General features: G+C 45.9%; 1 protein-coding gene across 1 annotated transcript in view; it reads right to left on the minus strand.

Moving 5' to 3' along the window:
* Positions 1–23,268, minus strand: part of LOC140077134 (extracellular matrix protein 2-like) — a 37,850-nt gene extending 14,582 nt beyond the window's left edge. Inside the window, exons 1-4 of the mRNA XM_072124038.1 lie at positions 22,711–23,268; positions 18,010–18,204; positions 16,876–17,247; positions 6,184–6,471 (exon numbers count right to left, since the gene is read on the minus strand). Of these exons, the coding sequence (XP_071980139.1) occupies positions 6,184–6,471; positions 16,876–17,247; positions 18,010–18,204; positions 22,711–22,939 (1,084 nt within the window). The 5' untranslated portion in view covers positions 22,940–23,268. The remainder of the gene's footprint in view (positions 1–6,183; positions 6,472–16,875; positions 17,248–18,009; positions 18,205–22,710) is intronic.
* Between the last annotated feature and the right edge of the window lie 249 nt (positions 23,269–23,517).

Raw genomic sequence — 23,517 nt, forward strand, 5'->3', positions numbered from 1 at the left:
GTCCTTGTTGATTCGGAGATAGTAGGAAAGGGGACGCAATAATTTAACATTTCCAAATTTGTCACACAAGTTATGGAACTTTCATGCCAATTATAAATGGAGCGTATATACAAAAGTCTACAGTATATACATTGTAGTGGAGACACATATGTATAATAGATTCCCGTAGACTAACATGGATGGTCTGCCCTTGGATAGAAATAGGTGGCAGTTCACTTACCCTGATCCTTGCTGATAAGTAGCCCTATAATGCATCCCATGTAAACACATGGGGCCCAGCGGATCCCAGGGGGGGCCCACACAGTGTTGGCGTTCACCAGATTGCTTGTTTCAAAAACAGCTGGTTCAGGGAACCAAGGAAGAGTAGGATGAAGACCCTTTTCATGTTTTTTAAAATATGTTTAGGTGGTTGAGATAATGGGACAAATTTACTTACCCGGTCCTGTCGCGATCCCCAATCTGGACGGTACGACGAAGATGAAGTCCACTGCGATTCACGAAGCTCATGTGCCCAAATTCCTGCATCCGTCGCTTCGCCGCCAAGGTCTGCTGGAGTTCACCTTCTTCTTCCCGGTGCTTGTAAGTGCGTGTCTTGCACTTTTGAAATTTTAAATCCCACAAGTACTCCGAATCCGTGGGGTTGTCCGACAGCTCAACACCCCCCCACCCCCATTTGTGCGGAATGCAAGCCGGCACTGATGCGCCAAAATCCGCTCACGTGCGCCAAAATCCCCTGTTAAATTGGAAATCGCTGGGAAACCCTCCGCAATTGCGCTCCGCGGACCCTTAGTAAATGAGCCCCACTGTATGCTAGTTTACTCTGACATCACTCACTCATACATTGGTAGGCCCACCTACCTCAGAGGCCCACTAGCGAATTCAATTGTTAACTTATGGGACAGGACTGCCAAACATTAGAATAATTGGTCAAGGTGACGCTCCAAAATGGTGAGCTGAATGATGGGTTATCCAACAGATATCTCTCCTGACTCCCTTATATAGATTTAGGGTCAGCTTCTTAACAAATGGTTTGGGCAGTCAGATTCCAACTGGTCCTATCCTTATCTACCTGCAAATTGGGGGGATAACAGGAGGACCCCAATACTGATAAGTTAATCGACACGTGGGTTGGTTTTGGCCAATTTCATCCAATCTGCCTGTAGACTTTAAGAAAACTTTAAGAATTACACAAATAAAAAATTCTCTATATAACATTACCAATAAAGACACTCCGTTTTGGTGTCTCTATGCAAAACAGCTAGCTATTTATAGCGTGACCTCCGTCTATCTGGAAAGTAGTGGAAAAAAAAGGTCTCCACATTTTGTGAAATTTCCACTTGTCCATTTTTACGTTCCGCTGTTAAATAATGAAGAACACAGTGATCTTTGTACACACAGCGTACAGCCAAGAGAAGACCTCTATGTCATTGTCATATCTTTTCTATTCTCAAATTTTACTCTACTTCTTTTCCAAAATTTGGTAAATAAAATACCACCCAACCGCCTCCCCTAAATGTGAGGACACTTAGATACTATTGGACAACTTAGGATGGTTAGTGGTGGAGAAGGTGAAGTTCTTGTGTACCACCATTAGAAGTCTCCTTTACCTTCACGTAGAACTGCACTCCAATACGATATTCATCCCATGCGCAGGTGTGGAGCTCCATTTGTAAGCCAACCTGCTGTACTATATAGGGTCACCAATTTCTAGTAGGGTTTCAGAAGTCCTTCCCTTTTTTAGACTGGAACGGATGTAAAACTTTGCCAGGGCTGTCTCAGAAACTTAGAGACTGTCCCACCAAATTCGGGACAGCTGGCATGTTTGAAAATATTCTACTGCATTGTGTATACAGCTCCTAGACAATTCTAGATATATCCATGGTTACAGACTACAAACCATTTGTAACCGAACTCTGCAAGTTGGGAACACTGGAAGAAGGTGATTACAGGATCAGGGTTGGCTTGTAGTCTGTAGGACTGTATAGAAGCTGTAGATACAAATACAACATTGGAACAAGAAAAACGTAAGTTGCGAAAATGCTAGTGATAAATATATAAGTATAGGAACAATGTAATAAATCCATTTTTTCTGCAATTTTGTAATTTCATTTGTCATATTGAGAAATATCTAATATTTACAGCCTAGTATTGAGGAGTTCCATCCGAATGCCAGATGTACATCTGGAATAGACCATGTGGTCTGCAAAAATGTCTTCTTTTTGATGTGTTTCCGACCGCAGCAGATAAAGCTGCAGCAGCTGTACCCCGGCGCGGTCATGACTGACGCTCTACACCTTGTGTAGGTACCGCGCACACTTACCCACTCTGTCATGTGATGTGAGTTTAGTTTATCGCTTTGCGGATTAGCTTGTATTTATCCGGGTCGGGAAGTGCCTGCACGTGGTCAGATTAATAACTGAGGCCAGATGTGAGGAGACACATCTCATGGAAAGCTTCTACCTTGTGACTATACTGAGGCATAAATATTACCGGAATGACAGGAGTAATAGTGTATACGGCCCGGCTCCATGACAGCACAAGGGAAAATGGAACTACTCAGCATGAACAAGCCGCTCCACCCAATCTATAGTCCGATGCCAGACCGTGCCAAGCTTGCCAGCCGCTCACTTCATGCCATATCAATACAAATGTGACAGAACTCCCCTTATAGGGGTAACATACTGCAGAAAGCATATCCAGTCAAATTGTTGAGGTTCCAATACCCAGTACAACCGATCATGTAATGTAACAGAAAGCTGACAGCTCCTTCCTCTGTGTAGCAGGGCTGGACTATCTCCAGGGCTCCCAAGGCACATGCCCTGTGGCCCCCAACAACTTTCTACTAGGGAGGACCCCCACCAGGTCCAGGACCCCCACCAGTTTTACTTACCTGTCCTGTTGCCTCCGCCGATCCGGAATGTCCGACGAGGATTCGGAGCTGCCGCGATTCACTTACAGCGTGCGCCCGATTTCTTGAATGTGTCGCTTCCCTGCTCAGGTCTGCCCCCCGATTTGTGTCGCATGAAAGCCGGCGCCGAAGCGCTAAAATCCGATCGCGTGCGCCAAAAACCCCTGTGCAATTCAGGGCAAATATTTAAGAAACCCGACTGGAATGCGTTCGACGGATGATTATTAAATGTGCCCCATTGTCTGAGTTTAGCAGCAGCACCGCCACTGTGCATCGCTCACAGAGAGAGACAGTCGGGGTGCAGTCACACTTGTCATTTAACGCAAGCGTGTCAACAGCTGGAGAGAGATTTGCCTAAAACGCACGAGACGCATGTGTTAAACGCCACGTGTGAATGCACCCTCAGCTCACAGCTTTTACATCCAGGGGCCTCAACTGGCCCTTCTGTGTAGTGGTCCAGTCAGGTTGACCTTCACATCAGCAAAATTAAATAAGGGTGACATGCTACAAATCTGAGCATACAAATCGTTCATATATAGCAGTGGTGGCGAACCTATGGCACCCCAGCTCAGAGTTCGCCAGACAGGACTCAAGGGCTCTTATACTCCTAGGCAGCCCAGGACCCCGGAAGGAAGCTACAGTACAATGATAATCCGAACTACTCCTTCTTTCTACTGTATTGGTGTCCCCAGGTGCCTATACGATTTAAACCTGGGACAGAGCCGGGAGTGATAAGTTACTGCCTAAATTGTTACATTGGAACTTTGCAAAAAATATGTGGGTTTTAGTTGTAGTTTGGGCACTCAGGGGCTCATTTATTTACCCGGTCCAGTCGCGATCCCGCGCTGCATCTGCCCGTATTCACTTAGGTCGTTATCCGATATCCAGCAGGTGTCACTGCTGCGCTGAGGTCAGCCAGAGTTCACCTTCTTCTTCCTGGTGCATGTAAGTGTGTGATCTTGCGAAACAGATCTTTTTTAAATTCCGCGGTTTTTCCGAATCCATCGGGTTGTCCAACGGCCACGCCCCCCCCCCCATTTATGTCGCGTGCAAGCCGGCTCCGATGCTCCAAAATCCGTTCACGTGTGCCAAAATCCCGGGGAAACCCGACGAAAGTGTGGCCCCTCAGTGTCTAGAAGGTTTGCCATCACTGGTATATAGTATAACCCCTCAGATGCGGTGTTTAGATGAGATCACAGCATCCGAGAGGTTACCCAGGAAAATAATAATAATCCTGCTTAAAATTGCAGCATGTTGTAGTCAAGATAAGCGTTATTACATCATTGTCCTTAAATTCAGCTCTGTATCCATTTTTGGGTGCAATATTCTTTAATGGGAGGATCTTGTTCCTGGATATATTTGGGATTGTAGTTAATCTCTCTGGGTCATGTGACAGGCATGTAGCTGCTCAGTAGAGATATTACAGCTCTATTTGGTATCACGCCATGCACCTGTTTGTCCATCACATGACCTGGGCAATACCCTATTATAAGACAGCAAGCAGAGATCTTGTAAACCTGCAGCAATTGATACAGAATACGTGTGGGAGAACAGTATAACTTTTCATTATACAAAGAATAGAAATCATACGATAAAACTCGATCATCTCCTTTAACTACGCATATGAAAAGCATAACCCACTGAGATGCTAAATCTACAGCAATTACCCCCGCGTCTTACAATCACCTATGAAATATTCGGACGGATTCTTTCCAAAACTTATTTCAGGAGTTCATTTATTGGGAGAGAAATTTGTGGCGCCATCCAGCGCTGTAACTTACTGCATTGTTGTACATGTGTCTTATTAGCTAATAATAGTCATTATTACATGTTTTATATGACGGTGGGGTTAGCATTAGTCGGCTTCATATGCCGTGCATTCACAGGAAAGATATAGTGGGGGTTGGGTGTTTTTGCTTCCTGTAGTCCTATTCAACTCCTTTAATCCCTTATTTTTGTGCAGGAATTGCACAGGATTAGAAACACAAGGCTTTTTCTCCCAAAACAGCGCCCCACCTCTGCACAGTTTGCATGTGGTATTGCAGCACATAGTCACTTATTTATTTGGGGCTAAGCTGTAATACCAGGCACAACCTGTGGACAGAAATGTCGCTTGCCTGAAAAAAAGTAGCCATGTTTTCCTTAATGGTACATAGGACATTATACATCATACTGAAAAATTAACTATGACCCCTCCATCAAATACAGACAGACTACACCAAATCATATGTTATATGGATGCTAAATCCCCATCAATCAGCTGTGATCTGTGAGAGAAGCTGGCAGCAAGTGTTTAATCCTTCTGCAGTGCCCCCACAGGGGAAATTCATTATTACAAAATGTACTTAAAGGGGTATTCCCACAAAGATAAGATTCTTAAATACACTCAGGATAACAAAATAACACATTCTCTAATTTAATGTTATTAACAAAAAATACAGCTTTTCACAGATATAATTCCAACCAGTCTCTATCGGTCCTGGTGTTTACAATTTTGGTTGTCCCTGGATCCGACCGTAAATTTTCTGACTATGGTCAGCCTCTTCTCATGAATAGCTTCTCTTGTCTGCACACTGCACTGCTCTCTGCCTCCTGCCCCTCCTCCCCATATTACAAGACAAGGTCAGACACAGGCACTTTAGTGTGCAGAGACTTACTCTACAAGCTACAGATAAAGACAAATAAGGTCTTTATAGCAGGGGGGGAGCCATATAGCAGAGCTCACTGTGTGTTTTATTGATTAGGTGAGTTAGCGGAGCTGAGAGTTTCATTGTGTTTTATATCCATCTCATGGATCTCATCATCTCTAATCTCTGATGTGTCAGATACTAGTAGAATGCTGAGAAGCTAAATGAAAGTGTAGATAAACCCTATACCCTAATAATCTAAGCACACTGTCAGCACACAGCATCCCATAGCACAGAGGAATCATGAAATGTCTGCTTAGAGAGTCCCCGCTCACATTCTGGAATCGACTGACCATCACTGAGTGATAGGAGTAGGAGTAAAATTGTACAGTAAGGGGGTTAAAAATAATCTTTATTGTATAAACATCACTGGGGGTTAAAATTTGACAATCAAATGGTCAGTATAAATGACCGATATCCTGGGTCCTCCACGGAAACTCTTCCTGATTGGAGCCCCTGAAGCAGATCAACTTAGCAATTTGACGCAATTATCTATTTGACCCCTAATCCTGCAGCTCAGATCTATTTTATAAAATAATTTTTTATAACTATAAAAACCCCTAGATCTATGAGTCATGAAACTCTTACCAGCCAAGTAGAGAGTCTTCAATCCGAGGTCAGTCATTAAGGGCAGGTAGGTCATCCTCGTGTTGGCACAGGCGATGGTGGATTCAGACAGGAGACAGCCACTAGGTAGGGAGGGGATGTGATGGAGTGTTGGGCGAATGAATGAAGGCACGCTTGGCATGGTTGGTGTTGGTGGCATTAACTCTATAGGTTCCTGTTTGGTAGTTATTTCCAATATTGGAGTCTTTGGTTTCTCGGTGCCAGGGATTGGTGATGACCCCTTTTTTATGGTTTTATTTCTTGTTTTCTCTGAGGAGTAAGAAGAAAAAGTTAAAATAGTAATGCGTGCATATATTAGGGGGGGCGTGCATATATTAGCAGGAGGCAGAGCTGAGAGTGACGTAGCCCAGAGCTCCCCCGGCTCATTTGAATATCTTTGTATCTCATATCTCATTGACAGAGGGGACCCGCAAGTAAGTTTGGGACATCTACCATGAGTAAATCTCCTGTAAGTTTGCTTAGGACATGTATCTTCAGCCTATTTTAGGTTTGGATCATAGTAGCATAGGATCATCTTCATTTAAAGGAAATCTACCATCAAAATCCAACATGATAAACCAGGGACACTTACTCATAGATTCAGGTACCGTGGTGATCTACTTATATTTGTTATCTACGACCTCCTTCCCTCTAAAATGAAGGGCTCTGTGGAGTGTTACCAGAGCCCCTTAGTGCTACAGATTTACAGGCTGTTACAATGAGCAGGACATGTCTCACCCTCCCCCAGCTCTCTCCCTCCTCCCTCGGCCTGTGTAGGAAGTGTGGGGAAGGCCTGCTCTGCTCATTGTAAAGCTACAGCATTGAGGGGCTCTGGGAACACCTACTAGAGCCCTTCAGGTGTATTCACCTAGTAATAAAAGTTCATATAGAAGGAAGAAAGCCAGAGATAATAAATATAAGAAGATTACCACAGTCACGGTGCCCGGATCTATGGTTGAGTGTCCCTGGTTTATCATGATGGATTTTGCAGAAGATAAGCCACTCAGAAGTGACCAGGACAAGCCCTTCATAACGGGAGCTACCTCTATAGCACAATTCTGTAATATTATGGAATATTAATAGAGATGAGCGAACACTAAAATGCTCGGGTACTCGTTATTCGAGACGAACTTTTCCCGATGCTCGAGTGCTCGTCTCGAATAACGAACCCCATTGAAGTCAATGGGAGACTCGAGCATTTTTCAAGGGGACCAAGGCTCTGCACAGGGAAGCTTGGCCAAACACCTGGGAACCTCAGAAAAGGATGGAAACACCACGGAAATGGACAGGAAACAGCAGGGGCAGCATGCATGGATGCCTCTGAGGCTGCCTAATCGCACCATTATGCCAAAATTATGGGCAACAGCATGGCCATGACAGAGTGACAGAATGAAGCTAGATAGCATCTAAAACATCCAATAATTGACCCTGACACTATAGGGGACGGCATGCAGAGGCAGCGGCAGCAGCGGCAGGCTAGAGAGTGGCATGGCGACATACCCTAAATGGACTCAGGCTTCAAACCAATGGGTGGCAGAGAGGAACCAAAGGAGGTGAGCAAGAAGCGCTCAAATAATATCGCTACATGATAAAAGTTTGCCAGTATATTTTGTGGATTACACAGCAGGGTGGCGACAAAGTTAACATGGAAGCCATGAAAACAACCCCAAATTCTGCCTGACACAGCTCGTTTGATAAGGGGACCATGTATGCTTACAGTTCATGCCAGTCGCTGCACTTGCTGCCAGTCTCCTTTCGAATAGTTTAAAATAATAATAACCCTTATCCATAAAGCTCTGTATAATGCTGCACCCCCCTACCTCTCCTCTCTTATCTCAGTCTATCGCCCAACCCGTGCTCTTAGATCCGCCAGTGATCTTAGATTAACCTCTACCCTAGTGCGGACCTCCCACTCGCGTCTCCAAGACTTCTCTAGAGCTGCACCAATTCTATGGAATGCTCTGCCCCGGACTATCAGACTAATACCTAACCTCCAAAGTTTCAAACGTGCTCTTAAAACCCATTTCTTTAGGCAAGCCTATAACACTCATTAACTGCATGAAGTTTTAACTCTTCTACTAACCCGTCCTGTGTCGTCCTCCCATCTGTTATCCAGCAACCAACAGGCACCAGACTTCTCTGCAGTCCCATTCACCCTGGACCTGGTATATAAGATGACGGCTGAGTGTTTCAAGCGACAGCAATTCCATTTATTATATTTTTTTCTATTCCCTAAGAAGAATGGCTTGACCATTAAATATTCTTTTACCTCGTGTTACCCCATCATCTTCATAAACCGTAAGCTCTGGCGAGCAGGGACCTCACTCCTGTTGTTCCATACAAATGTTGTGCTCTGTTACATTACATTTGTATTTGTTTCCTATGATTTGTAAAGCGCTGCAGAATATGATGACGCTATATAAATAAAGATTATTATTATTATGGAGGCAGTGAACTAGTAGTAGATTAAAGGTGCTGCAACTATGTTAGTTGGATCTTGTGATGGAGCTGGCGCTCTGCAGCCAGGCGAGCTTTCGCCAATCCAAGCCCCTGTTTCTAGGCTACTCCCCAAACAGCACTTCTAAGAACCTTTTGTATAAGATCAAGTGTAGTAGCGTTCTTATAAGTTTAGGATATGCCGGGTGAGGGGAATGTAAACAGATGCGCAAGAAGCGCTGAAATAATATCCCTAAATGGTAAAAGTTTGCCAGTATATTTTGTGGATTACACAGCAGGGTGGCGACAAAGTTAACAACTTTGATGTGGAATGCCCTGTAATAGCTCTTGGGCGGTGTGCCTTTTATCGCCTATGCTCAGCAGTTTCAGCACCGCCTGCTGTCGCTTAGCGACGGCACTGCTGCTGTGCCTAGAGCTACCGACTGATGGCGCCATGCCCACGGATGGTAATTCGGAGGAGGAGGAGGTGGAGGAGGGGTGGGAGGAGGTATAGTAGGCCTTTGAGACCTGGACCGAGGTAGGCCCCGCAATTCTCTGCGTCGCCAGTATATGAGCAGCCCCAGGGTCAGACTCGGTCCCAGCCTGCACCAAGTTAAGTGTAGTAGCGTTCTTATAAGTTTGGGATATGGCGGGTGAGGGGAATGTAAACAGATGCGCAAGAAGCGCATGATGCGCATGGAGCTGGCGCTCCGCTGCCAGGCGAGCTTTCGCCAATCCAAGCCCCTGTCTCTAGGCTACTCCCCAAACAGCACTTCTAAGAACCTTTTGTATAAGATCAAGTGTAGTAGCGTTCTTATAAGTTTAGGATATGCCGGGTGAGGGGAATGTAAACAGATGCGCAAGAAGCGCTGAAATAATATCCCTAAATGGTAAAAGTTTGCCAGTATATTTTGTGGATAACACAGCAGGGTGGCGACAAAGTTAACAACTTTGATGTGGAATCCATGAAAACAACCCAAATTTCTGCCTGACACACCTCGTTTGATAAAGGGACGATGTATGGAGGCAGCTATATGGACGACTTTTGGAGGTAGCAATGGAGACAACGTGTGGAGGCTGCTATGGAGACAATTTAATTTGGATAGTGCCTGTATGTGGCAGTCCCAAACATTTTTCAAACCAGAGGAGCAGGTAGGTGGCCCTCCAGTAAAATGGAATAGATTGAGTGCCTGTATGTGGCAGTCCCAAAAATGTTTCAAACCAGAGGAGCAGGTAGGTGGCCCTCCAGTAAAATGGAATAGATTGAGTGCCTGTATGTGGCAGTCCCAAAAATTCTTCAAACCAGAGGAGCAGGTAGGTGGCCCTCCAGTAAAATGGAATAGATTGAGTGCCTGTATGTGGCAGTCCCAAAAATTCTTCAAACCAGAGGAGCAGGTAGGTGGCCCTGCAGTAAAATGGAATAGATTGAGTGCCTGTATGTGGCAGTCCCAAAAATGTTTCAAACCAGAGGAGCAGGTAGGTGGCCCTCCAGTAAAATGGAATAGATTGAGTGCCTGTATGTGGCAGTCCCAAAAATTGTTCAAACCAGAGGAGCAGGTAGGTGGCCCTGCAGTAAAATGGAATAGATTGAGTGCCTGTATGTGGCAGTCCCAAAAATGTTTCAAACCAGAGGAGCAGGTAGGTGGCCCTCCAGTAAAATGGAATAGATTGAGTGCCTGTATGTGGCAGTCCCAAAAATTGTTCAAACCAGAGGAGCAGGTAGGTGGCCCTGCAGTAAAATGGAATAGATTGAGTGCCTGTATGTGGCAGTCCCAAAAATGTTTCAAACCAGAGGAGCAGGTAGGTGGCCCTCCAGTAAAATGGAATAGATTGAGTGCCTGTATGTGGCAGTCCCAAAAATTTTTTAAAACAGAGGACCGGGTAGGTGGCCCTCCAGAAAAATGGAATAGATTGAGTGCCTGTATGTGGCACTCACAAAAATTGTTTCAAACAGAGGACCGGGTAGGTGGCCCTCCAGAAAAATTAAATGCATGAAGTACTATAGCAAGAGCCAGTGGGCCCTGTCAAAAAATAGCCATTTTCCTCTGCTTTACTGTACAAAGAGGAGGAGAAGGAGGAAAATGAGGAGGAGGAGGAGGAGTGGATCAATTATTCAGGTTGAGCTTCCTTCACCTGGTGGAGATTGGAAATTCTGAGAAATCCAGCCTTTATTCATTTTAATAAGCGTCAGCCTGTCAGCGCTGTCAGTCGACAGGCGTGTACGCTTATCGGTGATGATGCCACCAGCTGCACTGAAAACCCGCTCGGACAAGACGCTAGCGGCAGGGCAGGCAAGAACCTCCAAGGCGTACAGCGCCAGTTCGTGCCACATGTCCAGCTTTGAAACCCAGTAGTTGTAGGGAGCTGTGTGATCATTTAGGACGATGGTATGGTCAGCTACGTACTCCCTCACCATCTTTCTGTAAAGATCAGCCCTACTCTGCCGAGACTGGGGACAGGTGACAGTGTCTTGCTGGGGTGACATAAAGCTGGCAAAAGCCTTGTAAAGCGTACCCTTGCCAGTGCTGGACAAGCTGCCTGCTCGCCTACTCTCCCTCGCTACTTGTCCCGCAGAACTACGCACTCTGCCGCTAGCGCTGTCAGAAGGGAAATACTGTTTCAGCTTGTGCACCAGGGCCTGCTGGTATTCATGCATTCTCACACTCCTTTCCTCTGCAGGGATGAGAGTGGAAAGATTTTGCTTGTACCGTGGGTCCAGGAGAGTGAACACCCAGTAATCGGTGCTGGAATAAATTCTTTGAACGCGAGGGTCACGGGATAGGCAGCCTAGCATGAAATCTGCCATATGCGCCAGAGTACCAACGCGTAAGAATTCACTCCCCTCACTGGCCTGACTGTCCATTTCCTCCTCCTCCAACTCCTCCAACTCCTCTTCTTCTGCCCATACACGCTGAACAGTGAAGGACTCAACAATGGTCCCCTCTTGTGTCTCGCCAACATTCTCCTCCTCTTCCTCCTCATCCTCCTCCACCTCCACCTCCTCCGATATGCGCTGAGAAACAGACCTCAGGGTGCTTTGGCTATCAACAAGGGAATATTCTTCCCCCGTCTCTTGTGACGAGCGCAAAGCTTCCGACTTCATGCTGACCAGAGAGTTTTTCAACAGGCCAAGCAGCGGGATGGTGAGGCTGATGATGGCGGCATCGCCACTGACCATCTGTGTTGACTCCTCAAAGTTACTCAGCACCTGACAGATATCAGACATCCACGTCCACTCCTCATTGTAGACTTGAGGAAGCTGACTGACCTGACTACCAGTTCTGGTGGAAGTTGACATCTGGCAGTCTACAATCGCTCTGCGCTGCTGGTAAACTCTGGATAACATGGTCAGTGTTGAATTCCACCTCGTGGGCACGTCGCACAACAGTCGGTGAGCGGGCAGTTGGAGGCGGCGCTGCGCTGCCCTGAGAGTGGCAGCATCTGGGCTGGACTTCCTGAAATGCGCACAGATGCGGCGCACCTTCGTGAGCAAATCAGACAGATTGGGGTATGTCTTGAGGAAACGCTGCACTATCAGATTTAACACATGGGCCAGGCATGGCACATGTGTCAGTCTGCCGAGTTGCAGAGCCGCCACCAGGTTACGGCCGTTGTCACACACAACCATTCCCGGCTTGAGGTTCAGCGGTGCCAGCCACAGATCAGTCTGCGCCGTGATGCCCTGTAATAGCTCTTGGGCGGTGTGCCTTTTGTCGCCTAGGCTCAGCAGTTTGAGCACCGCCTGCTGTCGCTTAGCGACGGCACTGCTGCTGTGCCTAGAGCTACCGACTGATGGCGCCGTGCCCACGGATGGTAGTTCGGAGGAGGAGGTGGAGGAGGGGTGGGAGGAGGAGGAGGCATAGTAGGCCTGAAACACCTGGACCGAGGTAGGCCCCGCAATCCTCGGCGTCGGCAGTATATGAGCAGCCCCAGGGTCAGACTCGGTCCCAGCCTCCACCAAGTTAACCCAATGTGCCGTCAGCGATATATAGTGGCCCTGCCCGGCAGCACTCGTCCACGTGTCCGTGGTCAGGTGGACCTTGTCAGAAACGGCGTTGGTCAGGGCACGGATGATGTTGTCTGACACGTGCTGGTGCAGGGCTGGGACGGCACATCGGGAAAAGTAGTGGCGGCTGGGGACCGAATACCGAGGGGCGGCCGCCGCCATGAGGTTGCGAAAGGCCTCGGTCTCTACTAGCCTATAGGGCAGCATCTCCAGGCTAAGCAATCTGGAGATGTGCACATTAAGGGCTTGGGCGTGCGGGTGGGTTGCACTATATTTGCGTTTCCGCTCCAGCGTCTGGGGTATGGAGAGCTGAACGCTGGTGGATGCTGTGGAGGATCGTGGAGGCGACGATGGGGTTTTTGTGCCAGGGTCCTGGGCAGGGGGCTGACTAGCAGCTGACACAGGGGAAGGAGCAGTGGTGTGCACGGCCGGAGGTGAACGGGCTTGTTGCCACTGAGTGGGGTGCTTAGCATTCATATGCCTGCGCATACTGGTGGTAGTTAAGCTAGTAGTGGTGGAACCCCTGCTGAGCCTGGTTTGGCAAATGTTGCACACCACAGTCCGTCGGTCATCCGGTGTTTCCTTAAAGAACCTCCACACTTCTGAAGATCTAGCCCTCGCCGCAAGAGCCCTCACCACGGGAGCTTCACTAGTTGACAGTGGCGCTGATGCACCAGCTCTGGCCCTGCCTCTCCGTCTGGCCCCACCACTGCCTCTTCCAACCTGTTCAGGTCGAGGACTCTCCTCCGTCTCAGAAGCACTGTGTTCACCCGGCCTCTCAACCCAGCTTGGGTCTGTCACCTCATCATCCTCCGATCCCTCAGTCTGCTCCCCCCTCGGACTTCCTGCCCTGACAACAACTTCCCCACTGTCTGACAACCGTGTCTCCTCATCGTCGGACACCTCTTTACACACTTCCACTACGTCAAGAAGGTCATCATCACCCACAGACTGTGACTGGTGGAAAACCTGGGCATCGGAAAATTGCTCAGCAGCAACCGGACAAGTGGTTTGTGACTGTGGGAAGGGTCCAGAAAACAGTTCCTCAGAGTATGCCGGTTCAAATGGCAAATTTTCCTGGGAGGGGGCAGACTGGGGGGGAGGAGGCTGAGGTGCAGGAGCTGGAGGAGTGGGGATTTCGGTGACATGGGTGGACTGCGTGGAAGACTGACTGGTGGTGGACAAATTGCTCGAAGCATTGTCAGCAATCCACGACATCACCTGTTCGCACTGTTCTGGCCTCAACAGTGCTCTACCACGAGTCCCAGTAACTTCAGACATGAACCTAGGGAGTGTAGCTCTGCGGCGTTCCCCTGCTCCCTCATCAGCAGGTGGTGTCTCACCCCGCCCAGGACCACGGCCTCTGACCCCTGCAGTAGTTGGACGCCCACGTCCCCGCCCTCGTCCTCTACCCCTAGCCCTCGGGTTAAACATTTTTAAAATGAGAGTTATAACTTTTTTTTTTTTTTTACTTCTTTTTGTTTTTTTTGTGTTTTTTTGTGTTTTTTTTTTTGTGTTTTTTGTTTTTTTTTGAGTTTTTAAAACCAAACAATCCTATCCTATTGCTATGGCTATTTTCTAGCCAAGTATCAAAGGAAGCACACTACTATGCCAGATGAGATGACACTGAGTTAGTGCCTAATAGAAATCCAACCCCTACTGAATTTTGCCACTTCGGCCTTTGCTATGGATATGTGCGCCACTAAGCGCAGAACACAGCGGTCGCAAGTCTCACTACAAATTGCTCAGAATTGGCAAGTACATGCACTGCAGAAACTACAGCCACCAGCAGATCAACCAGAAATCAAATATATAGAACGCTACTGTAGGCTTCAAGAAGCTGTTTGTATTCTCCTATGGCTATTTTCTAGCCAAGTATCAAAGGAAGCACACTACTATGCCAGATGAGATGACACTGAGTTATTGCCTAATAGAAATCCAACCCCTACTGAATTTTCCCACTTCGGCCTTTGCTATGAATATGTGCGCCACTAAGCGCAGAACACAGCGGTCGCAAGTCTCACTACAAATTGCTCAGAATTGGCAAGTACATGCACTGCAGAAACTACAGCCACCAGCAGATCAACCAGAAATCAAATATATAGAACGCTACTGTAGGCTTCAAGAAGCTGTTTGTATTCTCCTATGGCTATTTTCTAGCCAAGTATCAAAGGAAGCACACTACTATGCCAGATGAGATGACACTGAGTTATTGCCTAATAGAAATCCAACCCCTACTGAATTTTCCCACTTCGGCCTTTGCTATGGATATGTGCGCCACTAAGCGCAGAACACAGCGGTCGCAAGTCTCACTACAAATTGCTCAGAATTGGCAAGTACATGCACTGCAGAAACTACAGCCACCAGCAGATCAACCAGAAATCAAATATATAGAACGCTACTGTAGGCTTCAAGAAGCTGTTTGTATTCTCCTATGGCTATTTTCTAGCCAAGTATCAAAGGAAGCACACTACTATGCCAGATGAGATGACACTGAGTTATTGCCTAATAGAAATCCAACCCCTACTGAATTTTCCCACTTCGGCCTTTGCTATGGATATGTGCGCCACTAAGCGCAGAACACAGCGGTCGCAAGTCTCACTACAAATTGCTCAGAATTGGCAAGTACATGCACTGCAGAAACTACAGCCACCAGCAGATCAACCAGAAATCAAATATATAGAACGCTACTGTAGGCTTCAAGAAGCTGTTTGTATTCTCCTATGGCTATTTTCTAGCCAAGTATCAAAGGAAGCACACTACTATGCCAGATGAGATGACACTGAGTTATTGCCTAATAGAAATCCAACCCCTACTGAATTTTCCCACTTCGGCCTTTGCTATGGATATGTGCGCCACTAAGCGCAGAACACAGCGGTCGCAAGTCTCACTACAAATTGCTCAGAATTGGCAAGTACATGCACTGCAGAAACTACAGCCACCAGCAGATCAACCAGAAATCAAATATATAGAACGCTACTGTAGGCTTCAAGAAGCTGTTTGTATTCTCCTATGGCTATTTTCTAGCCAAGTATCAAAGGAAGCACACTACTATGCCAGATGAGATGACACTGAGTTATTGCCTAATAGAAATCCAACCCCTACTGAATTTTCCCACTTCGGCCTTTGCTATGGATATGTGCGCCACTAAGCGCAGAACACAGCGGTCGCAAGTCTCACTACAAATTGCTCAGAATTGGCAAGTACATGCACTGCAGAAACTACAGCCACCAGCAGATCAACCAGAAATCAAATATATAGAACGCTACTGTAGGCTTCAAGAAGCTGTTTGTATTCTCCTATGGCTATTTTCTAGCCAAGTATCAAAGGAAGCACACTACTATGCCAGATGAGATGACACTGAGTTAGTGCCTAATAGAAATCCAACCCCTACTGAATTTTCCCACTTCGGTCTTTGCTATGGATATGTGTGCCACTAAGAGCTAAACACAACGGTAGCAAGTCCCCCTGCTAATTCCTCACAAAATGGTAATAGATGCAAATTAAAATAAAAAAAGTAGAACGTTATTGTAGCCCTAAGAAGGGCTGTTGGGTTCTTTGAGAATCACTCCTGCCTAACAGTAAGCTAATAGAACACCCTAACGCTTTCCCTGACCAGCAGCAGCTCTCTCCCTAGCGGCATCCAGAGACAGAATGATCCGAGCAGCGCGGCCAGCGGCTAGTCTATCCCAGGGTCACCTGATCTGGCCAGCCAACCACTGCTATCGACGTGTAAGGGTACCACGTCATGCTGGGTGGAGTGCAGAGTCTCCTGGCTTGTGATTGGCTCTGTTTCTGGCCGCCAAAAAGCAAAACGGCGGGAGCTGCCATTTTCTCGAGCGGGCGAAGTATTCGTCGAGTAACGAGCAGTTTCGAGTACCCTAATGCTCGACCGAGCATCAAGCTCGGACGAGCATGTTCGCTCATCTCTAAATATTAATCATTTTCACAGGTCCATTATGAAAAAGCACCACTCAAGGGTGTATCTGATATTGCAGCTGATTCCCATTCTGGAAACCCCTTAGACTAATCTGGGCCACCCTCTGCTGAAAATGTGTATTGATGGGTTAACCACTGCTCAGTCAGTAATATTATGGCCCTCAAAGTGTGACTTCCCAACTACTACCACATGCCCTGACATCACATGCTAGGAGCTGCATAGCTGGAGAACTACAAGACCACCACCAAAGAAATAATCCAACCATTGGCCATCGCTGGTGTTCATAGCTAACCTTTCTGAGTGGTCTTCAAACCTTCAACATCTGAATTCTTCTCCCCGATCCCCTCTTTTTTTGGCTTAGTAAGGGTCGCTCCTTTCTTCTGAATATTGGTTTCTTGTTTTCTATGATTTATTTCCTTCTTTACTGGAGGTTTCCTCCTGGTAACACCAAATGTTCTGTTTACGGCTGGTGTTTTCTTTGTTGGTTTTATGGTCTTAGTGTTGATATTAGCTGTTGTGTTGAGTCCTAGGGCAGGTCTGGATGTTGTCCTTGCAGTTTCCCCTTTGACCTTCATATGCTTTGTGTTGTTTTTTGCTTCCTTGTTTTTTTGCGCTGTTGTTTGGTTGAGCGCAGCTGCTGAGTCAAGTGGAACTTGTGTGGTTTCTGCAAGGTACAACATCTAGATTGTAAAGATACGTGTGATATATTAAGTTACAATGGCTACTACAACAATAGAGGCGCAGTCATTACCAGAATTAACCAACTTAATGGACTAAGCATCCACTGAATGGACTGGCAAACGCCAATCAGAGGTCTACTGTAAGGCTAGAAATAGAAGCCGGTCTCAGTCCTGACAACTGGACAACTTTAACAAGAACATAATATTTGCAATTGTTTCAAGGGCAATGGCGATCCCCTTGGTCCTCCTAAACTAATCCATAGACCACCATAAGGTTCTATGGTCATTATACATCTGGTTCAGGGTTTTGTGCAGGAGGCCAATCTTTCGGGATTACATCTAGGAGACCACCTAGTTGTGTTTCTTGTTTGTATAGATTGTAGATAGTAAATCAGTTCCCAATGACTCTGTTGGGAGAAGAGGAACATCCTAAAGGCATCACAGGTTTTGATAGTCTCAAGGGGGTTACCGTTTGCTAAGGGCAAATTGAGGCAAGAACATATATTCAGAAGGTCCTCGCCTAAGGTCAGGGGCGTATTTGATTGGCTTGATTGCCCATGATCTCGGCAAAAGGTAGGACGAGCTGCCATGCACATAAGGTGGGAGCAGTAAGCAGGTAATGCTGCCCTTTTACAGGGTATGGGTTGGGGGAGAAGGCAAAAAGTTTGAGGTCTTCACATGAATTAAGACTGGAAAACTGGTAAACATGTCAAACTATAAATTTATTTCTACCGATGGTACCTTACCTGTCTTCACACAGACTGGACAGCATTCACCCGGAGGTTTATGTAATTTTCCAGAAGGACAAGTGATATCTTCTTCACAGTCAAGTGGTTCGCACACTTTCCGTCCTTGGTCACATACACATATGGTGCATCGCTGAGGAGACCAAGCCGCTCCATTGTACATGATCATCCCATTCACCAAGCATTGGCCTTTTCCTGACAATCGAAAACCCAACCCATAACAATTAAGGTGAGGACCATAAAGGACAGACATTGCTAAATTTACATGTCATAATTTCACCTGTTACAGGACTCAGTAGGCCCCAAATTCTATATTTAGTGATAATGGAGTTGGGACCTAAATGGTGGCATCTTGACGCCACTGACACCTGCTATCTTTCAAAGATGACCAAAATCTTGCCCAAGAAAGAAAAATACATGGCATGTTCTACTGGAGAATGGACTGTCATAGATTAATTCTATATGTGGTGGCATATAGAGGATACATATGGAGACACACATAGTCCAGGGGGGCGGGGGCTATGTAGAGGCTATGGGTCTACAAATAGGTTCTGAGGACCAGAAATCTTTATATTTTTACCCCCTTTGGATCATGCTTGTCTACATTACCTTACCCAATTGGCGTTTAGGAGCCACAAGCCAAGCAATGTTTTGAGCCTGCCTGGCCCAATCCCCTGCTAGAGATTTCAGGGAAGCAGGAGGATGGATCAAGACCAAAAGGAGTATGAGGATTACTGGGCCCAGAGTTGTAGCAAGGGCTACTACTCCGACCTGGTTCCCCAACATTGATGTTAACAGCCGGTCTAGGTTGACTTGCACCCCACCACTATGTGGGACAATCTGTGTGGGGGCGGATCTTTTATTGATAAATCTATATGAATAAAGGTTATATATCCATAAAGACAACTTATGGACTTCTATGGAGCTGGTGTAGAGAGGGGTCCTATTTCAGGTTGGTCCTATCCCTTCTTAAATGGGTGGTGGTAACATGCACCAAGATGTTGTCTTCCACCAGGCTGGTAAAAGTAGATCAGAGGGTTCTGCCCACTGACCGAATTACAGGTTAAAGGGTGGATATGTCATAATGGGGCACATTTACTAAGGGTCCGTCCGTCGGGTTTGCCGAATTTTTCCATTTTGCGCTGAATTTCCCCGGGTTTTTGGCGCACGCGATTAGATTGTGGCTTTCATACGACACAAATGGGGGGCGTGGCTGTCGGACAACCCCACTGATTCAGGCAAACTGTGTTATTTAAAAATCAAATTGTGTCGCAAGATCAGCACTCGGGAAGAAGAAGGTGAACTCCGGCGGACCTGTGAGGGGAAGCGACACATGCAGGAAATTGGACGCACGATCTTAATGATCGCAGCAGCTCCGAATCCTCATCGGACATTCCGGATCGGCCGCATCAACAGGATGGGTAAGTAAATGACAAAGCCTGATTCTTGTGTTTTACATTATCATTTATTTAGTTATTTATCTTACCTGGCCGATGCTGAAGCTCAGTCCAATATCACGTTATAGGCGCTTTTGCAAGTTGCTAGATGTAGGTATAACCTGATTACTATACATTATATTCCTATGTAGCAGACATCACACCCCCACCTTCTCATCTCCCCCCTGAATTAATGACATTACATTTCTGCCACCTCTTCCTGCTGCTCCCATAGCAATAAAAATGTCACCTATCAAACATCAACTTCTCCATATATATAGCAGTGCTGGCGCAGAGGTGACACTTATATTGTCCCCCCTCTACATATTAGCATTTTACATTAGCCAGGGGAACGTCGATCTATATGATTATACATGTCGCACTCCTTCCATTTATTGGATATGATCTCGGCTCATCAGATGAGTAAAGTTATTAGGATGGGATCATATATAATCCGAGGAATGGAGGATCTGGAGATGGGGGGGCGTTGGGTTGTGCCAACTCCTTGGCTTAGTATCGCCAAGTATCTGAAGACAATATTATAATAGCAGGGAGGTAGATGAAGAAATAGCAATGTATTACTGTATTACTTGTAACTATTAACACTTTCCTTGGACAGTACAACATCTAAATACTAAAGATATTGGAATTCCTATGAAGATTTGAGGAAGCGATACAACCACAAAACCATCCCCCTCCATCCCCATAATCCTTATCTGCTTGTAGTGTATATAAGAAACATTCATTTTCATGATTTTGACTAGTTAGACTTTTTAGGTTTAGATGTTGATTTTTCTATCTCCATGCTGTCTGTTATTAATCCCATGATGCCTCAGCATAGCACAAGGGCAGCTAGAGACTGTACCATCTCTGCCTGGTGGAGGGGGGAGTGTGATTATCCTTCACTATATAGTCTTCTAAGATTCTGAGGGTTAATAAGAATAGTCATGGAGGCTGAGCTCCCATCTTGTATCTTATAACTGTGTGGCAGCACCTGTGATAGGAAACACTTTTATAATATCTATACATTAATGGCTGAACAACAACATGATGATCACATCTGATGATTGTCAATGGAGTCACAAAACAAACATGTTATCACATAACAGTGATGGTTAATGAAATGTAAACGACCCGTAACCTTCAGATGAACAACTACTGCCCCTAGTGGTGGGTGGATGAGTGGCCCCCACTATCTGTAGATACTAAGGTCATTATTGATGAGTGCCCCCCACTATCTGCAGATACTAAGGTTATTATTTATGAGTGCCCCCACTATCTGTAGATTATAAGGTTATTATCGATGAGTGCCCCCCGCTATCTGTAGAGACTAAGGTTATTATCGCTGAGTGCCCCCTGCTATCTGTAGATACTATGGTTATTATCGATGATTGCCCCCACTATCTGTAGATACTAAGGTTATTATCGATGAGTGCCCCCGCTATCTGTAGAAATTAAGGTTATTATCGCTGAGTGCCCCCCGCTATCTGTAGATACTATGGTTATTATCGATGATTGCCCCCACTATCTGTAGATACTAAGGTTATTATCGATGAGTGCCCCCGCTATCTGTAGAAACTATGGTTATTATCGAAGATGAGTGCCCACCACTATCTGTAGATACTAAGGTTATTATCGCTGAGTGCCCCCACTATCTGTAGATACTAAGGTTATTATCGATGATTGCCCCCGCTATCTGTAGAAACTAAGGTTATTATCGATGAGTGCCCCCCGCTATCTGTAGATACTATGGTTATTATCGATGATTGCCCCTGCTATCTGTAGAAACTAAGGTTATTATCGATGAGTGCCCCCCGCTATTTGTAGAAACTAAGGTTATTATCGATGAGTGCCCCCCGCTATCTGTAGAAACTAAGGTTATTATAGATGAGTGCCCCCCGCTATCTGTAGAAACTAAGGTTATTATCGATGATGAGTGCCCCCCACTATCTGTAGATACTAAGGTTATTATCGCTGATGAGTGCCCCCCGCTATCTGTAGATACTAAGGTTATTATCGATGATGAGTGCCCCCCGCTATCTGTAGATACTAAGGTTATCATAGATGATGAGTGCCCCCCACTATCTGTAGATACTAAGGTTATTATCGATGATGAGTGCCCCCCGCTATCTGTAGATACTAAGGTTATTATCGATGATGAGTGCCCCCCACTATCTGTAGATACTAATGTTATTATCGATGAGTGCCCCCCGCTATCTGTAGATACTAAGGTTATTATCGATGATGAGTGCCCCCCACTATCTGTAGATACTAAGGTTATTATCGCTGATGAGTGCCCCCCACTATCTGTAGATACTAAGGTTATTATCGATGAGTGCCCCCCGCTATCTGTAGAAACTAAGGTTATTATCGATGATGAGTGCCCCCCACTATCTGTAGATACTAAGGTTATTATCGATGATGAGTGCCCCCCACTATCTGTAGATACTAAGGTTATTATCGCTGAGTGCCCCCCACTATCTGTAGATACTAAGGTTATTATCGATGATGAGTGCCCCCCGCTATCTGTAGATACTAAGGTTATTATCGATGATGAGTGCCCCCCGCTATCTGTAGAAACTAAGGTTATTATCGATGAGTGCCCCCCGCTATCTGTAGATACTAAGGTTATTATCGCTGAGTGCCCCCCACTATCTGTAGAAACTAAGGTTATTATCGATGAGTGCCCCCCGCTATCTGTAGAAACTAAGGTTATTATCGATGAGTGCCCCCTGCTATCTGTAGATTCTAAGGTTATTATCAATGATGAGTGCCCCCCGCTATCTGTAGAAACTAAGGTTATTATCAATGAGTGCCCCCCGCTATCTGTAGATACTAAGGTTATTATCAATGAGTGCCCCCCGCTATCTGTAGATACTAAGGTTATTATCAATGAGTGCCCCCCGCTATCTGTAGAAACTAAGGTTATTATCAATGAGTGCCCCCCGCTATCTGTAGATACTAAGGTTATAGAAGGGAATCTTCTCAAGCAAAGTGCTCATGTGAAGTGTATATATAAATCAAACACAGAATACATTAATTAGCCAATTAACAAAATTGTATACATAAAATTCAAATCCATAATAATATCCAGCGTACAGTTTTTATAACCGTATTTGTTCTTTGATGTTCTGTCTACTTCTTATTAGATGGAGGAATAGATGGATAGAAATTGCAACTCTCCAACAACTGTCTCAAGTGAAGAAAACTGTGGCCTTTATTCCATGCAGATAGATAGAGATAGGGACACATAGATAGACCTTACCTGCGACTAGTGGACTGCCCATTGTTGCTGCTGCGTCTCCGTTCCTGCTCCTGGTGGTGCTCTGCTCAGGAACCTTCTTGATTGGTGAAGATCTCTTATCCACAAGATTAAGTTTGCTTGTCTTTGGGACCTCCTGATGAAGGTCTAACCTAGATTTCCCGTGAGATTGTTGGGCCCAGCCAGTGCACACCAAAGTACTGAATACCAACAGCGAAAGCAAGAGATTCATGATGTCTATCTTGTCCCCTGAATTCTTAAAGTTAGTAGTCGGTATCTGCTCCTTTGACTGTGTGACGACGTTCAACCCAAGCCTGCTCCCAGATGGTATTCCCGGTAGGACTTAACTTAACTCCTTCCCCTTCACAGAATTTATTTTCTGTCCAAACAAACCCTTCCATCACTTGTGATCCCCTTCTACTACGTCTTGAGATGCTGTCTCGGTGCCTTGAAAGCATTGGCTGAACAAGTTCATGCTTTTTTATCAAGCCTCGAAGAGATTGGATGTTTTGGAGTGTTTTGAATATAAAATGACCATCGAAGCATCTCCCAGCTAGGGCTGCGGCCTAGTCCCCATGAATAGAACCTCTGTTTGTTCACAAGCAACACTCAGTAGGGTTGGGGGGGGGGAGTTGGAACGCGGCTCAGGTTAATACACAGCAACCTTTCTCTGCTATTTCCTGTGTGGAGTTGCTATGTAGACAGGGTGTTGGAGACCCGGCATATGGAAACACCACACATCTCCAGTTTACCCATACAGAGGAGAAATTTATGTCTCAGGGTCAAATGAATTTAGACAAGTTTTTGCAT

This window comes from Engystomops pustulosus, chromosome 9, assembly GCF_040894005.1.
Source record: "Engystomops pustulosus chromosome 9, aEngPut4.maternal, whole genome shotgun sequence".
In the NCBI taxonomy this organism is placed as follows: domain Eukaryota; kingdom Metazoa; phylum Chordata; class Amphibia; order Anura; family Leptodactylidae; genus Engystomops; species Engystomops pustulosus.